The sequence below is a fragment of the Balaenoptera ricei genome, chromosome 7, assembly GCF_028023285.1.
Source record: "Balaenoptera ricei isolate mBalRic1 chromosome 7, mBalRic1.hap2, whole genome shotgun sequence".
Taxonomy (NCBI): Eukaryota; Metazoa; Chordata; class Mammalia; order Artiodactyla; family Balaenopteridae; genus Balaenoptera; species Balaenoptera ricei.
Window position 1 is genome coordinate 1,028,377 of NC_082645.1, and position 19,474 is coordinate 1,047,850.

Genomic DNA, 19,474 nt, shown 5'->3' on the forward strand with positions numbered 1-19,474 from the left:
TAATTTTTTGTATTTCTGTGAGGTTGATAGTGATGTCCCCTCTTTCATTAGTAATTTGAGCTATCTCTCTTTTTTTCTCAGTCGTTGGAGCTAAAGCTTTGTCAATTTTGTTGATCTCTCCAAGAACCAACTTTTGGTCTCATTGATTTATTTCTCTGTTGTTTTCCATTCTCTATTTTGTTCATTTCCATTCTAATCTTTGTTATATTATTCCTTCTGTTTGTTTTGGGTATAGTTTGCTCTTCTTTCCAGTGTCTTAAGGTTAAAAATTAGATTATTAATTTGAGAGCATTCTTCTTTTTTAATACAGACATATACAGATATAAATTTTCCTCTAAGCACTGCTTTCATCGCATCTCATTTTTGGTATGTTATCTCCTCAGATTCATTTATTGCAAAGTCTTATCTAATTTCTAAATAATTTCCCTTGTGATTTCTTTTTTGAACAATTTGTTATTTAGGAGTATGTTGTCATATAAAAAGGATGTAAAGCAACAAAGCCACTTTGGAAAACACTTTGACAGTTCCTTAATAAATTAAAAATCAAATTACTATAGTACCTAGCAATTCCATTCCTAGGTATATACCCAAGAGAATTGAATATACAGCTGTTCATAGTAGCATTATTCATGATATCCCAAAAGTGGAAAAAAGCCATTGTCCATAACTGCTGAATGGATAAACAAAATGCAGCCATAAAAGGAGTAAAGTACTAATATACTCTACAACATGGGTGAACCTTGAAGACATTATGCTAAGTGAAAGCCAGACACAAAGGCTACATATTTTTTGGTTCTATTTCTATGAAATCTCCAAAATAGGCAAATTCTTGGAGATGGAAATATATTAGTGGTTGCCAAGACTGGAAGGGAGGGGGAATGGGAAATGGCTAGTAATGGGTATAGATTTTATTTTTGGAGTGATAAAAATGTTCCAGAATTGGATAGTGGTGATCGAGGTACTTATTTTTTTTAAATATTTACTTGTTTGTTTGTTTATTTATATCTGCGTTGGGTCTTCATTGCTGTGCACAGGCTTTCTCTAGTTGTGGCGAGTGGGGGCTACTCTTCGTTGCAGTGCACGGACTTCTCATTGTGGTAGCTTCTCTTGTTGCGGAGCACGGGCTCTAGGCACGTATGCTTCAGTAGTTGTGGCACGCGGGCTCAGTAGTTGTGACTCGCAGGCTCTAGAGTGCAGACTCAGTAGCTGTGGTGCACGGACCTAGTTGCTCCGCGGCATGTAGGATCCTCCCGGACCACAGCTTGAACCCGTGTCCCCTGTATTGGCAGGCAGACTCCTAACCACTGCGCCAGCAGGGAAGTCTCTGGGGCACATATTGAACATACTAAAAGCCACTGAATTTACACTTTAAAAGTGTGAACAGTAAAAGTGGTGTATGAATTTATATCTCAATAAAGCTGTTGTTTTTAAAAAACATATTAACAGTGAGACACTACTATGTGCATTCTATTAAAGTTATAAAAATGAAAAGATTTTATGATACTATTGATGGGAGTATAAATTGGGACCATCTTTTTACAGTGCAGCATAGTAACATCTATCATTTTAAAAAACATATACCTTAAACCCACCTGTTTCATTTCTAAAAATGTACCCTATAAACCCATCTAATATACATGCAGATGGGGGATGGGAGGATGGATGGATGGATGGATAGAGAGATGATTGATAGATGTAGATGTAGATACATATAGCTACACCTACATATATTTACATATTTGCACTCATACACACAGACACCAAGTTATTAATTTTTATAACTGCATAAAAGCTAGAAACAGCCTATATGTCCATTATCAGGAGACCTTTAAAATATTTTCCAGTACGTCTACATAATAAAGAGTTGCTATGCAGCCTTTAAGCAGTGTTTATTATTATTATTATTGTTATACATTGCTTATATAATTTTTAAAACTAAGTAAAATTAGGTATATATGTACTTTAATGATGTCTAAGACATGTTTGGGGGACAGAATTTGAGTTGTGTATGTTATATGATCCTCTTCATGTGAATAGAAGAGAATATACAAATACGCATATATAGGCATACAAAATATAGAAATGTATATTGAAGAAAAGGATAGGAGTTATTCCTGAAAATAGGATAGCATGGATGGGTGGATGGAGGGGAGGGAGGAGGCTTGATGAAAAAGAGATAGATTTTCTTTTCTACTTTTTACTATTTCATTAACTGGATTTATCGTAGTAACTAATTTACATGAAAATATTACAACATATTGAGAACACTTGTATTGTTACAGCTTTTTATGCAGATTGAAGCTCTCTTTCCACAAAAATTTGGAACATGGACTGACTATGCCAAAAGATACTGTAATGCACATGTCAGGTAAGACAAACTATTTTCTGTAAGTTTTAATCCTCACATATTTACCATGAACATTAAGCTCTGTTAGTTATTCTTTGTTCCAGTGTTTTTCAAGCTTGTGGTAGTTATGGAATAATTTGAAGTAAAATCTTGGGTGGATGACCCATATATAAAATAAGTAAAAGGAGTAGATAATGGCAGTTTGTCTTTCTTTATTTTTTACCTTTCAAGTATTTCATTTTTAAAATTATTTATTTTTATTGACTAGATGGATGTGCCCATTGCACAAAAATGAAAAGTAAGTGCCCATTCCACTTGTGTCTCCCAGTTAAACATTCTCTTCTGGAGAAGGAGTATCCTTCTGGAGATACTTTATGCATGAAAAAGCACATGTGGTTATGTGTGTATAATGTTATTTCATTTTATTTCTACATATATAGTATTGTAATGTATACACTGTTCTGCAGTTTGCTGTCTTCACCTACTATGTATTGGAGATCCTTGCATATCAGTTACTAGAAGAGCTTTGACCTTCTTTTTAAATGCTGCATGTATTCTGTTCAGATGCCCTATAATTGATTTATGCAGTGTACTATTAATAGACATTTCTTTGTGGTATATAGCTGTTGCATACAGTGCAGCAGTGAATATCCTTGCACGTGTTGAGAGGTAGTATATTATAGTGTCAAAGAGCATGTAAAACTAGAGCTAGACCACCTGTGTTTTATTTTCATATTCAGTGCCTACCAGATGTTTCATTTTAGGAAAATAAGTTTACCTCTCTATCCCTTAATTTCTTCAGCTCTAAAAACAGAATAATTATTCCTTCCTCAGAGTTATTATGAGACTTAAATTAGCTTATACTTATAAAGGCTTGAACAGTGACTGGCACATAGTGAGCTCTCAGTAATTTTTAGGTATTTTAATAGTTCATGTTATATACATGGGAATAAATCTGTAAGATAAATTTATTAGAAATGGAATTGCTGGTAGAAAGGGCATTTGCATTTTTATATTTTTTAGACATTTGCAAATTATGCTCCACAAAACTTATACCGATTTATATTCCTGTCAGCAGTAACATTGTCTCTTTCCCCACACCTTGCCAACATATTCAAATAGAAATTATTTTGTCTTGCCAGTGTGATTTGATAGTAGTTTTAATGCACATTAGTCTTCTTGCACATTACTAAATGCAGCTGAACATTTTTTTCATACATGTAAGAGTCATTTGTACTTTTATCTGTCAGTTATCTGTGTTCTTTGCCCTTCATTCTACTAAGCTTATTGGGTTTTTTTCTTGTTGATGTACTGGAAATCTTTATATATTGTGAGCATCAGGTCTTTATCTGTGATATGAGTCCCTCATCTTTTTTCTCAGTATGTGTGTGTGTGTGTATTTGATTTTTTTCTTTCTACAGTTCCCTCAAATATCCCTATGTGGTTGTGATGTTCTGATGCCTTGTAAAGGGCTCTAAAGCACAGAGATACAAAGAATCCTTCCAAATTGTTTGTGTGAAGGCAGTTTAACACTGATACCAAAAATCAGACAAGATAGCACACACACAAAAAGAACCAAGGATCTTTTTCTACTTAAGACTATAAATGCAGAAATAGTCAATATTAGTATAAACCAGATACTCATTAAAGGGCCTAATATATTAACCATATGCAAATGGAATCTATATCAGGAATGCAGCCATAGTTTAATATTAGGAAATCTATTAATATATTTAGCCATGTTAATAATGAAAAGGAAAAGCTTCATTTCATTTTCCCCATTTATGCTGAGATAGAATTTAATAAAGTTCAGCATACATCTTTTTTTTTAAAATAAATTTATTTATTTATTTATTTTTGGCTGTGTTGGGTCTTCATTGCTTCATGTGGGCTTTCTCTAGTTGCAGCAAGCAGGGGCTACTCTTTGTTGCGGTGCGCGGGCTTCTCATTGTGGTGCCTTCTCTTGTTGCAGAGCACAGGCTCTAGGTACACGGGCTTCAGTAGTTGCGGTGGGTGGGCTCAGTAGTTGCGGTGGGTGGGCTCAGTAGTTATGGCTCGCGGGCTCTAGAGCGTAGGCTCAGTAGTTGTGGCGCATGGGTTTAGTTGCTCTGTGGCATATGGGATCTTCCTGGACCAGAGCTCAGAACCCGCGTCCCTGCATTGGCAGGTGGATTCTTAACCACTGCGCCACCAGGGAAGTCCCCAGCATTCATCTTTGATTACAGTTTTTAATAATTTTAAGTTATTCATGTGTGATATTTATATACATATCAACACATCTAATATATACGTTAATGTATCTGTGTATGTGTTTTAATCCCAAAGCCACCATCACATGAAACACTAAAACCAAGGCAAGGGTGTTAATTGTCACGCACTTTACCTTTATTCTGCGGGCATTAGTTCAACTAGTTCAACTACTCAAAAGAAAAATAAGAGGTAAAAATTGGAAAGAAAAAGGCAAAATTATTATTATGTGCAGCCGATATTATTTATTTAGAAGACCCAAGACAATGAGCTCAAAAATGTTCAAAACCAAAGAGATTTCATTAAGGTGTCCTAGCACAAAGTTATCATTAAAAAGTCAGTTGTCTTCCTCTACACAAATAATAATAAATAGTTTTAGGATATAATACCAAATAGGTACAATGCTAGATATTGTTGGGGAGCCCTTAGTTATAATTCTTGCAGATTATAAATGTCAAAAGTTTGCCTACATGAAACATATATTATTATATTAATATATTTACATTTTGGGGACTAGCAAAACCTAACTGGTCAGAATACATTTTTTTTTTTTTTTTCTGTTTAGGACTTGTCACATGACATTAGAAGTGTTAGAAGTGTATACCTGTCCTTTTCTTGCTTATTAATGTAGACACTGTTTCAAAGAAAAGTTTATCTTTATGAAATGCTTTATGATTAGAGAGATTGTGTTCTATTTCCTGTTTACGAGAGAAAGCCATTTCAAGATTATTATCATGCTTCTCAAGGCATTTTCTTTCAGATTCCATTTCAAAAGTTTTATGTTATTCCTTTACTTCTTTACCTTGAAAGCCCTGTGGTTCCATAGACTCTGATTCAGATCAAGGCACTTCCTGGCATTTTAAGTTAGTCTGTGGAATGTTAAATTTTTTTCCATAATGTTTGGATTCTATGAAGTTGTCATTTTCACACTATAATTTTGCAGAAGCCAAATTATGGTTAGTTATTCAGTTCTAGACCCTTATTTTATACTTGAAATGTCATGACTATATTAAAAATAAAATTAAATGAAGTTTGAGCAAAAATGTAACTTTACCTTTGTAAAGTTTATTAAATACATAAGTGATGGTAAACAGAAGTATACTTACGTGAATGTGATTTTGAGATGAGAAGTCTAGGTGTAGGTAACCACCTACCTGGTTTGCTTTGAGAGGAACAAGAGAAAGTATTACTCAATCAGAGCATCTCATATCCAAGATTCCTTACATCATTCACTCTACTAGGTTATATTTAGAAGAAGCTATAAATACAAATATGACTTGGAGAAGACAGCACACTCAGTTTCAACCATTAGCACGTTAGAGCTAGAAAGACTTTACAGTCACGCAGTCCCCCTCTGTCATTTTATAGGAACCTGGCAAGGTTAAATGGCTTGTCCTGTATGTGACTTCCTGTTACATTTTTTTCACTTTTCCTGGCAATAAGAAAGACTTAGGCAATGGCAACTTTAAAAAATGTTCTTTTACAGAGAAAAACAGGACACATGGTTAGTCCAACAATGCATCCCATTATTAGCAGCCACCTCCCTGATGTCATGCTTCTAAAGGTTAAGAACATCTTTATAGTAATTTATCAGATTTTCTGAACTTTCTTTACAGCTGATATTTTGTGCCCATTCTACCTCTTAGGAGAAATAGTAGTCTAAATTTTTATTAGAGGGAAAATCCTGGGTGAAAGTACATATAAAGGTGTTTATAGTCATTCTCCAAAAGTGTTAATTAGTAGGTCATGTCACTTCAAGAAATGTCTTTTATGGAAGTGCACTGTACCTTGTCGTTAGCACTGTTGCATTTAATGTTCTCATCCATGGCTAAATAGAGGTCAGGTCTACTCCATTTGCAAATGGCTCAAATCTGAGAGAAATAGTTAATATACTGGATGGCAGAGATGAGTTTGAAAACTAACTAGATAAAAATTAATAGGATAAATTCTGCACTTATGCTTAGAAAGTCTGCTTTGTGTGGAAGGGATTTGAGAAATCCTCACCTTTTATCAGTAGTTCAGTTCAAAAAGACTTCTGGTTTTAAATAATGGTAGGCTAAATTAAAGTCAAGTGTCTGTCATAACTGATAAAAATAAAGTAATATTAGGGCACACTAATCAAAGTAGCATCTAGAGTAAGAGATGGTTCTACTCTGCTCATTGATTAGACTGTCAGGAGTATGGTTTAATTTTGAATTAATCCATTCATTCAAAAAATATTTATAGGGTACCTGTTATATGCCATGCCATGTGCTAGGCATCAGGTATACATTAGAGAACAAGACTCAAGTGGTCCTAGCCTTCATTGAATTTTCTAGTCAAACACTAACCAGATAATTATAGTTGTGATGAGTGTCATAAAAGGGAAGCAAAGGATGTTATGGCAGAGTTTAATAGAGTGAACTAAAAGTGAGTCAGAGAGGACAGAAGAGGCATCCTGTGAGTAAGTGATATTTATTTGCATTCCAGGAAGAATTTTCTGTGGTAAGGCTCAGAGCAAGAGAGACTGCTATGCCTTTGAGGAACTAGAAGAAGTTCAGTTCAGCTTGAATATTCTTGAGTGAATTGAAGAGAGGGTCTCAAGACAAGATGGAGTTAGGCAGGGGTCATATTATACAGGGTCTTGTTCTTCATCATAATATCAGTAGGAAGACACTGGAGGGTGTTTTGTGTTGTTATTTTAGTTATCACTATTGTGGGGGTTTTTTTATTACACTAAAATATACTTGAGAAAGTTTATCATTTTAACCATTTTTAAGTTTATAGTTCAGTGATATTAAGTACATTCACATTGTTGTGCAGCCATCACCACCATCCATCTCTAGAACTTTAATGGGCACTGAAACTCTGTGCCCATTAAATAATAATTTCCCATCCCCCCACTGCATGCATGAAATGACACGCATGATTATATTCACAAGTTTTATTTGTTATTTTTTAAGACAACATTTTCACATGGTTCAAAGTTCTAAAGCGATAGAAACGTATATACTTTGAAAAAATCTTCCTTTCATCCCAGTTTCCCTCCCTTTAGGCAACTGTGTGTAGTTTTTAATCTTTCCGCGTAAATTGTGTGCCTTTTCAAGCAAATTCCTACTTTTTTACTAGTTGTTATAAACATACACGTTGTTTTGTACTTTACTTATTTGTCCTTTCTTTGTATACCTAAATACCTTCAGCCTTTTTATGGCTTTATGATATTATTTACAATATCCATAGTTTCTGGGCTGGCAAGAAGTTGAGGGAGTTTGCATACTTTTATTTTCTCTAGGAAACTGGAAGAGTTTCAGAGAACTGGAAAAGTTGAGGGTTAAAAGTTTGATGAACGTTGACATGGTGTGAGATTCTGATGAATATTGACATGGTGTGAGGTTTTGATGAATAGGGGAATGAGATAATGAGATTTGTGTGGTAGAATTGGTGCAGCACTGACTAACCAATTGAGATCAGCAATTCTAGATTTGTACAATTCTAGGTTTGTACACAGTCTTCTCTAAGGTATATTTCCCAGCAGCGTGGGTAGAGGCTTGGAAAAGGCTTACAGTTGGATCGATCCAAGATTTTTTTTTTTTCACTAGCTTGCAATGCATGGACCGTGGGACAAGGGAAATTATACTATACTGATAAAAACAAAGGTAATGTATGGACTCGGAAATCAAAGTAAGGTGAGGAAGTATGTGAAGACAGGAAGGATATTGTAGATATGGTAAAAGTTGACTGAAAGGTCCTGATGAGATAGTAAAGCTACAGTGGGTGTGAGTGAACAAGAGGGCTAGGAGGATGGAGGTACTAAAGAGTGGAAGGTCTGAATTTACCAGGTAGAGCTCTTTTTCAGGATCGCTTATTGCTGTGGGAGTAGAATGATTGGAGTGGATTTTAGAATGTCACTGGAGACAAGGAGTACAAGGATCTGAAAGGGAACTAAAAGTCGCATTTTAAGAAGCATGTTAACAAATGAAAACATATCTGGGAAAGGGTTACCGGAATAATGGGGGGATTTCATATTCAGCTCTACAAATGCCTAATATTATTGATTGCCTGCTATATTTAAGACATTATTTCAGAGCTGCCGGCAATACAAAGATGAGTAAGATGTAGTGCTTGATCTTAGGAAGCCTATAGGAATTTGAAAAAGAGAAGACCTAGAAGGAACAAGTCTTTAAATATTTAAAGATCTGTCATGTTTTAAAGGAATTAGACTTTTATCTTTGTGGTCTCAGAGAGTAACATTATTATCAAGGAATGAAACTTAATGGGGAGGTAGATTTTGGCTTAATATGAGAAATTGTAAAATATTCATATGTATATATGACAAGAAGACAATAAAATATATAACACCATACAATAAAAATGGAATGGAAAAATACCATAATCCAACTATACTAACAAGTAAATTGTTTTCATTTTTTTCTTTATTTCTACACTTGTCCATATATCTAATAATTTTTACATAGTTTTAAAGTTTAACATAGCCTACATGTGATGCTATCATCTACTGTTTTCACTTAGTATCATCTTGTCTCATGCTTTAACATTGTCTTTATAAGTTATTTTATTTATTTATTTATTTTTGGAGCTATACAGGGACAAAGTTTTTATATACTGTTAAAATGAAATTTGTATTAATCTTTACATCAATTATAACTCAATAAAAAATTTTTTTAAAAAACTTGAAAAACACTATAAACCTAGTGACAAATAAACCTGGCAGACACCTATTGAACGCTCCACACAACAAGAGTAGAATACACATTCTTCTCAAGTGCACATGTAAGGTTTTCCAGGATACACCATATGTTAGGCCATAAAACAAGTCTCAATAAATTTACAAGGATTAAAATCACAACAAGTGTGTTCTCCAGCCACAGTGGAATAAAATCAGAAACCAATTACAGAAAGAAATTTGGGGAATTCACAAATATATAGAAATTCAACATGTTCTTAAGTAATAAATGAGTCAAAGAAGAAATCACAGGGGAAATTAGAAAATACTTTGACATGAATGAAAATGAAAAGATAACATATCAAAACTTATGTGATTCAGCTATGAACACTGGGTGCATTTATCTTTTAAAATTAGAGTTTTTGTCTTTTCCCGATAAATGCCCAGGAGTGGGATTGCTGGATCATATGGTAACTCTATTTTTAGTTTTTTAAGCAATCTCAATACTGTTTTACATAGTGGCAGCACCAATTTACATTCCCACCAACAGTTTAGGAGGGTTCCCTTTTCTCCCCACCCTTTACCCTCCAGCATTTATTATTTGTAGACTTTTTGATGGACTAGGAATATTCTCTTTCCCCAGAGAGTAAATAATTCATGAAGGGTTGTTTCATGGAGCCATATTAGTTTTTTTAGGTAACAAAGTGAAAGATGAGAACATTTTAATGCAAAATACAAAATTTGAAACCCTCAAGTTAGGTTTTTATTGGTTTGTTTCTTTTTTTAATATTTTTTTATTTTTTTTGAATTTTATTTAATTTATTTTTTTTATACAGCAGGTTCTTATTAGTCATCCATTTTATACACATCAGTGTATACATGTCAATCCCAATCTCCCTATTTTATTTTTTTTTAAATCTCTGTTTTTTTAAATATTACTAATGTAAAGATAGTTTATTGCTTTTGTGAAAAGGATTCATACTTATTTTATCAAATCAAACAAAGAGAAAAGAATTTTAATATAAGTACAAATTAACTGAGCTCTCACTGTCCAGAAGTAACCAGGACTAATTTATTATAGTAACTTTCCCTCTAGATAGCTTCTCTGCTTAGATAAATAAGGATAGGTAGATTGGTAGAAAGAGAGAGAGAGGCAGTTTTATATAAATTGGGCCATATTATGCATACTCTTCTGTAATATGCTTTTTCATTGAACACAATTTTTAAGATGTCTTTCTATATCAATAACTAAAATACATCTTTTTTACTGGCTACATGGTATGACATTTTATATATAAGATGCTATGCTATGTATTTTAGATGTATTATCTTTAATTCTTTAAACAATCCTACAAGATTGATGATAATATGTCCATTTTATAGATGAGTAAACTGAGACTTGAAAAGATTAAGTAACTTGTCCAAATCACAAAACTAAAAAGTGAAAGAGTAGTAATTTAAACACCCCATGTCATCACTTTTCTGTTATTCCTTTTTCAATATTTGAATTATTTGGTAATTCAGTATCTGTGTTTATATGATTGGCTAAATAAATAGAATAAATAAACTAAATAAATTAATATTGTTCTCTAATAAATCAAGTAGCTGACTCTTCCTTTCTTGGTCAACTTTTTATCTTTAATTATTCCCTTTTATTCCATCTTTTGGTTTTCTATATAGCTATCACTATTTTTTTTCTTTTTTTACTCAAAGACTTCAACAGATCTGTCAACTTCCAAAAGGTCATAGAAGCTCATAAAATTATCTTCTTCTTTTTTTCTTATTTCCTGGAGGCCTCCCTCCCACAGCCTCCTGTTCTGCTCCAATCTGGACTGGTTTTTCTTTAGGCATGGTGCAAAGCTGTCTTTCTGAATTTTCTTTTGCCATTCCATTCCTGGATTCGATGACTTTTGTTTCTTAGTTTATTTTCTGGTCTTCTTTTTAATATTTTATCATGGAAAAAATTCAATATATGTAAAAGTAGACAGAACAAAATAATGAGCCCCCCACGTACTCTTCATGAGCATCAACATTTGTCAACTTATGGCCAATCTTGTTTTAGCTATAATCTCATTTACCTCCACCATGCTGTATTATTTTGAAGCAAAGCCTAGACATCACATTTTATCCATAAAATGTTTCAGTAAATATATCTAGAGAGTAAGAACTCTTTTTTTAAAAAAAATTATTATACCATTATCATGCATAAAAAGATTAAAATTAATAATGATCCCTTAATAACATTAAAAACTCAGTGTTTCAATTCCCAGTTATCTTGTGAATATCATAATTTTACAGTTTTTTAACTTTTTTCCCCATTGTTTGAGTCAGTACTAAAATAAGGCTCACACATTACAAATGATAGATCTCTCTCTTAATCTAAGTCTCTCTTAGTCTCCAAGTTTCTCCTCTATTTCCTTGTTTATTTGGTTAATTTTAATTTGTTGAAGAAACTAAATTGTTACTGTAATCTGGATTTTGCTGCTTGCATCTCCATGGTGTTGTTTAACATGTTCCTCTGTCCTCTATATTTGATATAGAGATTTCAATTTTTTTAGCAATTCTACTTTTCTAAGGATGTTGTGTTCTTCCATTAGAAGGCCCGTGATATCTAAGGACTCTCTTTTTGTCATGTTAGTAGCTGTCAACATTCAGTACATGATTTATTAAATCATTAGACATTGCAAAATGGTAATATTCTAATACTCTTTCTTCATTTATTACCTGACATGCCTCTATAAGGGAACCAACCGTGCCTCATCCACTATTTGGACACTCAGTGGTTCTGTTTGTTTACAAAAGGCAGGATAAATGCTTAGTTTTTCCTTTTTATTTATGAGTTTTCAAAATAAAAAGTTGTCTTGCTAGCATTCTCTAATGGTGTCCAGTGAGGGCTTTTATTTTTGAAATTAGTAAATTTAAGTCCTTTAACTTTGTTCTTTTCCAAGTTTGTTTTGGCTGTTCTGTGTCCCTTTCATTTTCATCGAAATTTTAGGATTAACGTGTTGATTTCTGCAAAGATGTCGTCTGGAATTTTGATAGAGATTGCATAGGATCTGTAGATCATTTTGGGGAGTTTTGCCACTTTAATAATATTAAAGCCTTCCAACCTGTGAACTTAGATTTGTTTCCATTTATTTAATTTTTAAATTGATTTCTATGGTGTTATGTACTTTTCAGTGTATGATTCATAACATTTATTTTATTTTGTTTTTTTCATACACTAGCAGGTTGAAGAAATTCCCTTCTAATCCTAGTCTCTTGAGTGCTTGAGAGGTTTTATTTTTAACTCATATTTTTTCAATCCATTTTATTTATTATCTTTATTGATGGTCAGATTGTCCCACCTTTGACAAAAGGGACTGTCTTCAGTATGGTACTTTTGACAGAACCCTACTAGTCTTGAATTGCTTCCTTGCCATCTGATATGACCAGATGTTACAGGGTCACATTGTACATTTTTTTTCCTTTGTTCCTCTTAGCATATTTCCTGGTTTTTTCTGAACACATAACCCTGAATTGTTTCCTAAGAAACGTGCATAGAAAGTACATTTTTTGAATCTTTATATGTTTACTTATAGATAATCTCTTGATTTTTACATTGGTTGGGTATAGATTTTTGTTTTAGAAATCATTTTTCCTCAGGAATTTGAAGCATTTCTCCATTGTCTCTAATAACCATGGTTGCCATTAAGAATCATAGTGCCATTCTGACTTTTGATCCTTTCCGTGTTTCATATATTTGTCTTTCCCCCTATTCTGGAAGCTTGTAAGATTATCCTTTACCCTGTTACTGTTTAATTTCATAAATATGTGCCTAGGTTTGTGTCCTTTTTTTCAAATAATGGACACTAATTGGTCCCTTTAATTTCAAAACTTGAGTGCTTATGTCTGGGAATTACTCATTTTAACTTTTTCTTTCCCTTTCCTTCAATGTTTCTTTCTGGAACTCCTATTATTTATGTAATATTTGTCCTTTAACTTTCTTATTTTTATTATTTGTTTTACTTTTTGAGAGATTTCCTCCTTTATCACATGGTTCTTCTGTTGAATTTTTGTTTTAGCTAAAGAAAATAGCTAAACTATTATGAATTGTTAACCATCCTTTCTTACTCTTTCTACCCTTATTCCCTGTAGTCTCGTAACCTCCTCTTTTTGGATGCTTGTTGTTGCTGGGTGGGTTTTCGGTATTACTTTGTTTTATTTTTTATTTTAAAGTTTTCTTCTGTTTGCTGCATTTTATGTTTACTCTGAATTTTTTTTTTTGGTATTGTTTTGGTCTTCATTGTTCATATTGGAGGCTTTCCTCAATATCTTAATGGCCATTCATATTTAAAACTGAAAATGTTAAAAAGCTCATTAGAAGAGCTTTTTGACTAGAAAAGGATGAGCTTTTCATTGGGGAAATCCCCAAATGTCATTATGTGGAGGTCATCTTTCTGACCTTTTAAATTTTTAAAAGAAAAAAAAGAATTGTCCATTCTTCTGCTGTGAGTGTTATGGAGGTTTAAACCTGGCTACCATGTTTTTGGCATGAACCAGGGAAGGAGAATAATGTTCTCAATGCTTAGTATGTAGACTTTATCTCAATCTCTCTGGTTTCCATATGGCACCTTTCCCCCATCTTCTACTGTTCTTGGTTTCCCTAGGTTAAACTTTGGTTCGATTTCTCTTGTAGAATAAAACTATAATCTCATGGTGGGGGTTAGTAACAGGGTGGCATGGGATGGGGAGAGAATCAGGGCATGTCACCATGCCTTGTAGTCTTTCAACCAATGTCCCCATTTTTAGCTATCGTGTCACACTTATCCCCACCTTCTAAGGTACCTGATCTTTTTAATTCCTGAGACATTCTGGGATTTTGTGGGCACCCCTCTTTAGGTCCTTGGTATTCAGCTTTCTCTGTTTCATTAGCTTCTTCACTTTATTTTCTGCTTCTGGAAGTATGTTCACATTGTTTGCTGTTGTTTCCTTTTCATTCTGTTTGTCCTGGTGGGTTAATGTATCTTTATGTCTTTGTACTCATTTTGATTGAGTATAACTATTTGTGTTCAGTTCACCATGTTTTAACCAGGACATCTCCTCTACTTACTTTCCCTTTTCCAAAAATTGCTTGAAATCCTCATCTTCTGTTTCTCTCTCTCTTATTCTCTTTGTTCTTACTATGTAATACCTTTTATTTTTTATTTTTTTAAATTTATTTATTTATTAATTAATTTATTTTTGGCTGCATTGGGTCTTCATTGCTGCGCACAAGCTTTCTCTAGTTGCAGCGAGCAGGGGATGCTCTTCATTGCGGTGCACGGGCTTCTCATTGCGGTGGCTTCTCTTGTTACAGAGCACGGGATCTAGGCACGCAGGCTCAGTAGTTGTGGCACGCAGGCTCAGTAGTTGTGGCTCGCGGGCTTAGTTGCTCCGCGGCATGTGGGATCTTCCCGGACCAGGGCTCGAACCTGTGTCTCCTGCATTGGCAGGCAGATTCTTAACCACTGCGCCACCAGGAAAGCCCCTGTAATACCTTTTAAGTTCCTTTCCTTTCATGTTAGAAGGATTTTCATAGAACCAAGTAATAAATATGATTAATTTGCCACATTTAACCACATGTACCTTTCCAAACTCTGGTTGTTGCTTCAGCTTTTGCTTGCTAAAGAATTGCTCTTCTCAAGAACTGTGGGGTGTATTCATTAGTCAGTTCATCCATTTATTCATTAATTCATAAGCTACTTATTATATGTTAGGCACAATGCTAGGTGCTAGGAATGCAAAGATGAATAAGACATGGTCCTTGCCATTAAGGAGCTTACACTCTGGGTATTCATGATTCTAATCTCAGATTTTCATGGTGTTTCTAAGGTACATTAAAATTTTGAGTTATTTTGTGACATAATATATTTTCATAGATCCAGGGAGATTTTTAACTTGCTCCCAAATTTATCTAAGTAGCCAGAAAAATAGTTCTTGGATTCATATGTTTGTTTATCTCTGTAATTCTAGAAGTACTTTATTTAGGTGAGTAGTTTGCCTCAGTTTATTCACCTGTTTTTGGTCCTGACCACAATTACTTTGATGATTCAAATACACCTTTTTTTTTTAAATGGGTGCAAAGTAGTATCTCATTGTGATTTTAAAAAAATATTTATTTACTGGGGCTTCCCTGGTGGTGCAGTGTTAAGAATATGCCTGCCAATGCAAAGGATACGGGTTCGAGCCCCGGTCCGGGAAGATCCCGTGTGCCGTGGAGCAACTAAGCCCGTGCACCACAACTACTAAGCCTGTGCTCTAGAGCCTGTGTGCCACAACTACTGAGCCCGCATGCCACAGCTACTGAAGCCTGCGCACCTAGAGGCTGTGCTCCACAACAAGAGAAGCCACCACAATGAGAAGCCCACGCACCGCAACGAAGAGTAGCCCCTGCTCGCCACAAATAAAAGAAAGCCTGAGCACAGCAACAAGGACCCAACGCAGCCAAAAATAAAATTAATTAATTAATTAGTTAATTAATTTAAAAAATTTATTTATGTATTTTGGCTGCGCCAGGTCTTAGTTGTGGCATGTGGGATCTTTTTTAGTTGAGGCATGTAGGCTTCTTAGTTGCGGCGCACGGGCTTCATAGTTGCGGCATGCGGGCTTCTTAGTTGTGGCATGCAAACTCTTAGTTGCGGCATGCATGCATAATCTAGTTCCCCGACTAGGGATCGAACCCGAGCCCCCTGCATTGGGAGTGTGGAGTCTTATCCACTGGACCACCGAGGAAGTCCCTCAAATACATCTTAAGATTTGGTTTGCTTAAAAAACATGAAACATTACTTCCATCTATGTGAATTTCTTCTACACATTTGAACTCCTTTTCACTGAATTGATTCCTAGTGCTTCAGAATCTGCTCTTTTACAGAGCTCAAAGAGCTTTACTAACAGGAGATGAACACACTCTTGAGAAGCCATCTGTCCCATGCACATGGCTCAGCTGCATCTGAATTCCTATACTCTCTTAAACCAATACAGCAGCCTCTTCTTTTTTCCTGCAGTTTCAAGTTTAGAGCACTCGATTGTCCAGTTATACTGGTAAACATGTAAGGTCTTCTGAGCAGCATATTTTATCTCAGAACACTGGACTTTCCAAAATTCTTGATCTCTACAGTTAGTTCCCTAAATGTTAAACATTTCCAACACCAACTGTCTGACTGCATTGAAGAAATAAGTTCTTCATGTTCCTTCCAGCATTTTCTATATCTTTCATTCCATCAACTGACTATGGTTAGGGTGAAAAAAAATCACAATTTGATGATTCCTCTTTTCCGCAGCTTGATTACGTTGTAATGTACAGTCTGCTCTTTTCATGGTGATACCTTTCTTGAGTTTCAGAGCATCCCAATATTTCAGGATTTGGGGAACAAGTTTATGTTCTCTTTATCTAGACTGTTGCTCTTTATCAGTTCTATTTGTAAGCTCTCTTAGTGTTTTTACTCTGAGTAATTCCAATTTTTCAGTCTATCTTCCTATAATAGAAGTTCCCTACTTCATTTTCTCCCTCTGGCATATTTACATTAAATTATTCCCATTTCTAAACGTTTTCTAGTCTGTAGTATTCTTCTTGGGTGATAGAACCAGAACTACACACTGGATTACATATATGGTTTATCATTATTTAATATGAGAATGGAATATTCTAAATTTCTCCAATTTCTATCATTTGTCAAATTGTTTAGTTGTTAAACACTCATATGTTGTAGTGGGAAAACAAAATGCTACAGCCACCTTTGGAAAAGAAGTTTGGCTGTTTCTTAAAAAGTTAGATATATATAAACTCTAAAACATTAAGGAAAAAATGAACGATTTAAATAAGTGAATTGGAATACTGTGTTGATGGACTGCAAGACTCAATGTTTTTGAAATGACCGCTTTTCTCAAATTGTTGTATAGATTCAATGCAATAATAATCAAATCACCAGTAGAATTTTTACTATACCACGCATTCTGCCTCCAGCCAGGGCTATGATGCCAGCCCAACTGCCTCTCCTTCATCTCCTTTTGTTTCTCTTATTTTGTTTTCTCCCTTTGTGCCTCTGTCACTCCCTTTTACAACCTTAGTCCTTCCCTTAATTAACTAACAGTTGGAATTCTCCTGTACTATGTCTGCTGAGCCCATTTTACAAGAATAGAGCATTGTTTTCTAGATACTGAATGAGAGGAATTGACTGAGAGGAATCCAGCTTGCCTCAGAATGTCCTTAGTCTGGTGACATAGGTCTTGATTTGCTTTTATGGTCCAGTTTATTCAGAATTAAGGTGTCATGAGGGCAAGCTCTGGGAAGAAGGGATTTTCTCATTAACGTCTCATGAGTTATTTCTTGGGAGATACAGAGTGTTTTGTTTGTGCAGCACCTTCTTGGATCCTGCGGGGAAAAAAAGAGATATGGTGAACTGAAGATTGTATGTTAAATCTTACTTTCTGCTTGTCCTGAGGTATATAGCTTACTGCCAGATTCTGTTGAATTTGTTTCTTTCTGCTGTTTTTTTCTAGGCCTTTGTTAATTCTTTTCAGGATGAGTCATCCAAGTCAAGGTTGATATTGTGAGGTTGGCTTGACACCTTCAGGGCCAGATTCCAGGGTCAGGTAGGGAAGCATGGATTCTCAAGGGCTCAAACTAAGCTCTGGGCCTCTAGACTCTTTGAGGTTAATTTTCTCCCCGGGTCCTCCTTAGTCTTGCCAGAAATTCCAGTTTTGTCCTAAGTGTTCAGGAACAGCCAGATGGAAGAGATGCACAGGACGAGGTATGGTGAAAGGGTGTGGAGCTACCATGCCCTCTCTAGGTGCTCCACTCTCCCCAAAGTCTCCATGTGTTCACCAACCTGGAAGCCTGGTAGTCAATTGATTTTTGACGAGGATGCAAGGCAGTCCTATGGAGAAAGTTGTCTTTCAACAAACGTTTCTGGAACAATTAGGTATACAAATGCATAAAAAAAAAGAAAGGAGGAAAAGCAGCAGCAGCAGCTCAGTCCATTTCTCACACCTTATGTAATAAAATTTAACTAAAAATGGGTTTTAGAGGATTCTGGGAAGTGGTGCAGTAGGAAACATCAGGAATCTGTCTCCCCACCTAGACAATAATTGCACTGGCAGAGTCTGTCTGATGTCAGTATTTTGAAAGTCTGGAGTATATTGAAGACTTGCAACTTCCAGGGGAAGACTTAGATAATAAACTGTGGTTAATTTCAGTCAGTTCCAACTCTTGTCACAGTAACAGCTACCCATCGCCCACCTCCAGCCTCGTGGCAGACAGCTATATACGTGTTCCTGGAGCAACTTGCACACAGCTTGTGGGAGCCAGGCTGGGCAAATAGGCCCCTGTTCTCCAAATATCAAAGATCTGTACTCTGACCACTGATTGCTGCTTCTGATCACGGAAGTGCAGGTGAAGTGGGAGCATCCATTGTTGTTTCACCTTTCCCTATTGTTGCAAGCCCTTTCCCCTCCAGATTATGTCACTTCCAGGTAATTTAAGAGGCTAGTGCCATTTACCTCCTCCTTTTGCTTTTCTGTTTTTCCTCTTTTGGGGGCCAGACATTAGGACATTCAAAAATAACTATAGGGCTTCCCTGGTGGCGCAGTGGTTGAGAATCTGCCTGCCAATGCAGGGGACACGGGTTCGAGCCCTGGTCTGGGAAGATCCCACATGCCGCGGAGCAACTGGGCCTGTGAGCCACAATTACTGAGCCTGCGCGTCTGGAGCCTGTGCTCCGCAACAAGAGAGGCTGCGATAGTGAGAGGCCTGCGCACTGCGATGAAGAGTGGCCCCCGCTTGCCACAACTAGAGAAAGCCCTCGCACAGAAACGAAGACCCAACACAGCCATAAATAAATAAATTAATTAAAAAAAAAAAAGAGTCTCTTATTTAAAAAAAAAAACAAAAAACTGTATACATGGGTTACATTTGAAAGGGACCAAATATGCTCAGGAAAAGGCACAGACTCAGAAAAGAACTGAAAAGACCTTAAGTTTATACCTCAGGCGGATCCTTAGCACAGAGACAGTCTACAAAAATTAAAAAAAAAAAACAAAAACAGAAAAACAAAACCACAATAAACAAAAACAATAACCAAAAAAAAAAACCAGTAGAACATGGGGAAGGGGAGAATCTGGTTTATAGAGTTACCATATTATTAGATTCAAATGTCCAGTTTTCAACAAAAATATGACAAGGCATACAAAGAAAGAGG

General features: G+C 35.4%; 1 protein-coding gene across 7 annotated transcripts in view; it reads left to right on the forward strand.

Moving 5' to 3' along the window:
- Positions 1 to 19,474, forward strand: part of ZRANB3 (zinc finger RANBP2-type containing 3) — a 254,596-nt gene that overhangs the window by 139,607 nt on the left and 95,515 nt on the right. For all 7 annotated transcript variants that reach the window (XM_059927591.1, XM_059927593.1, XM_059927592.1 and 4 more), the window contains one exon: positions 2,283 to 2,368. In XM_059927591.1, the coding sequence (XP_059783574.1) occupies positions 2,283 to 2,368 (86 nt within the window). The remainder of the gene's footprint in view (positions 1 to 2,282; positions 2,369 to 19,474) is intronic.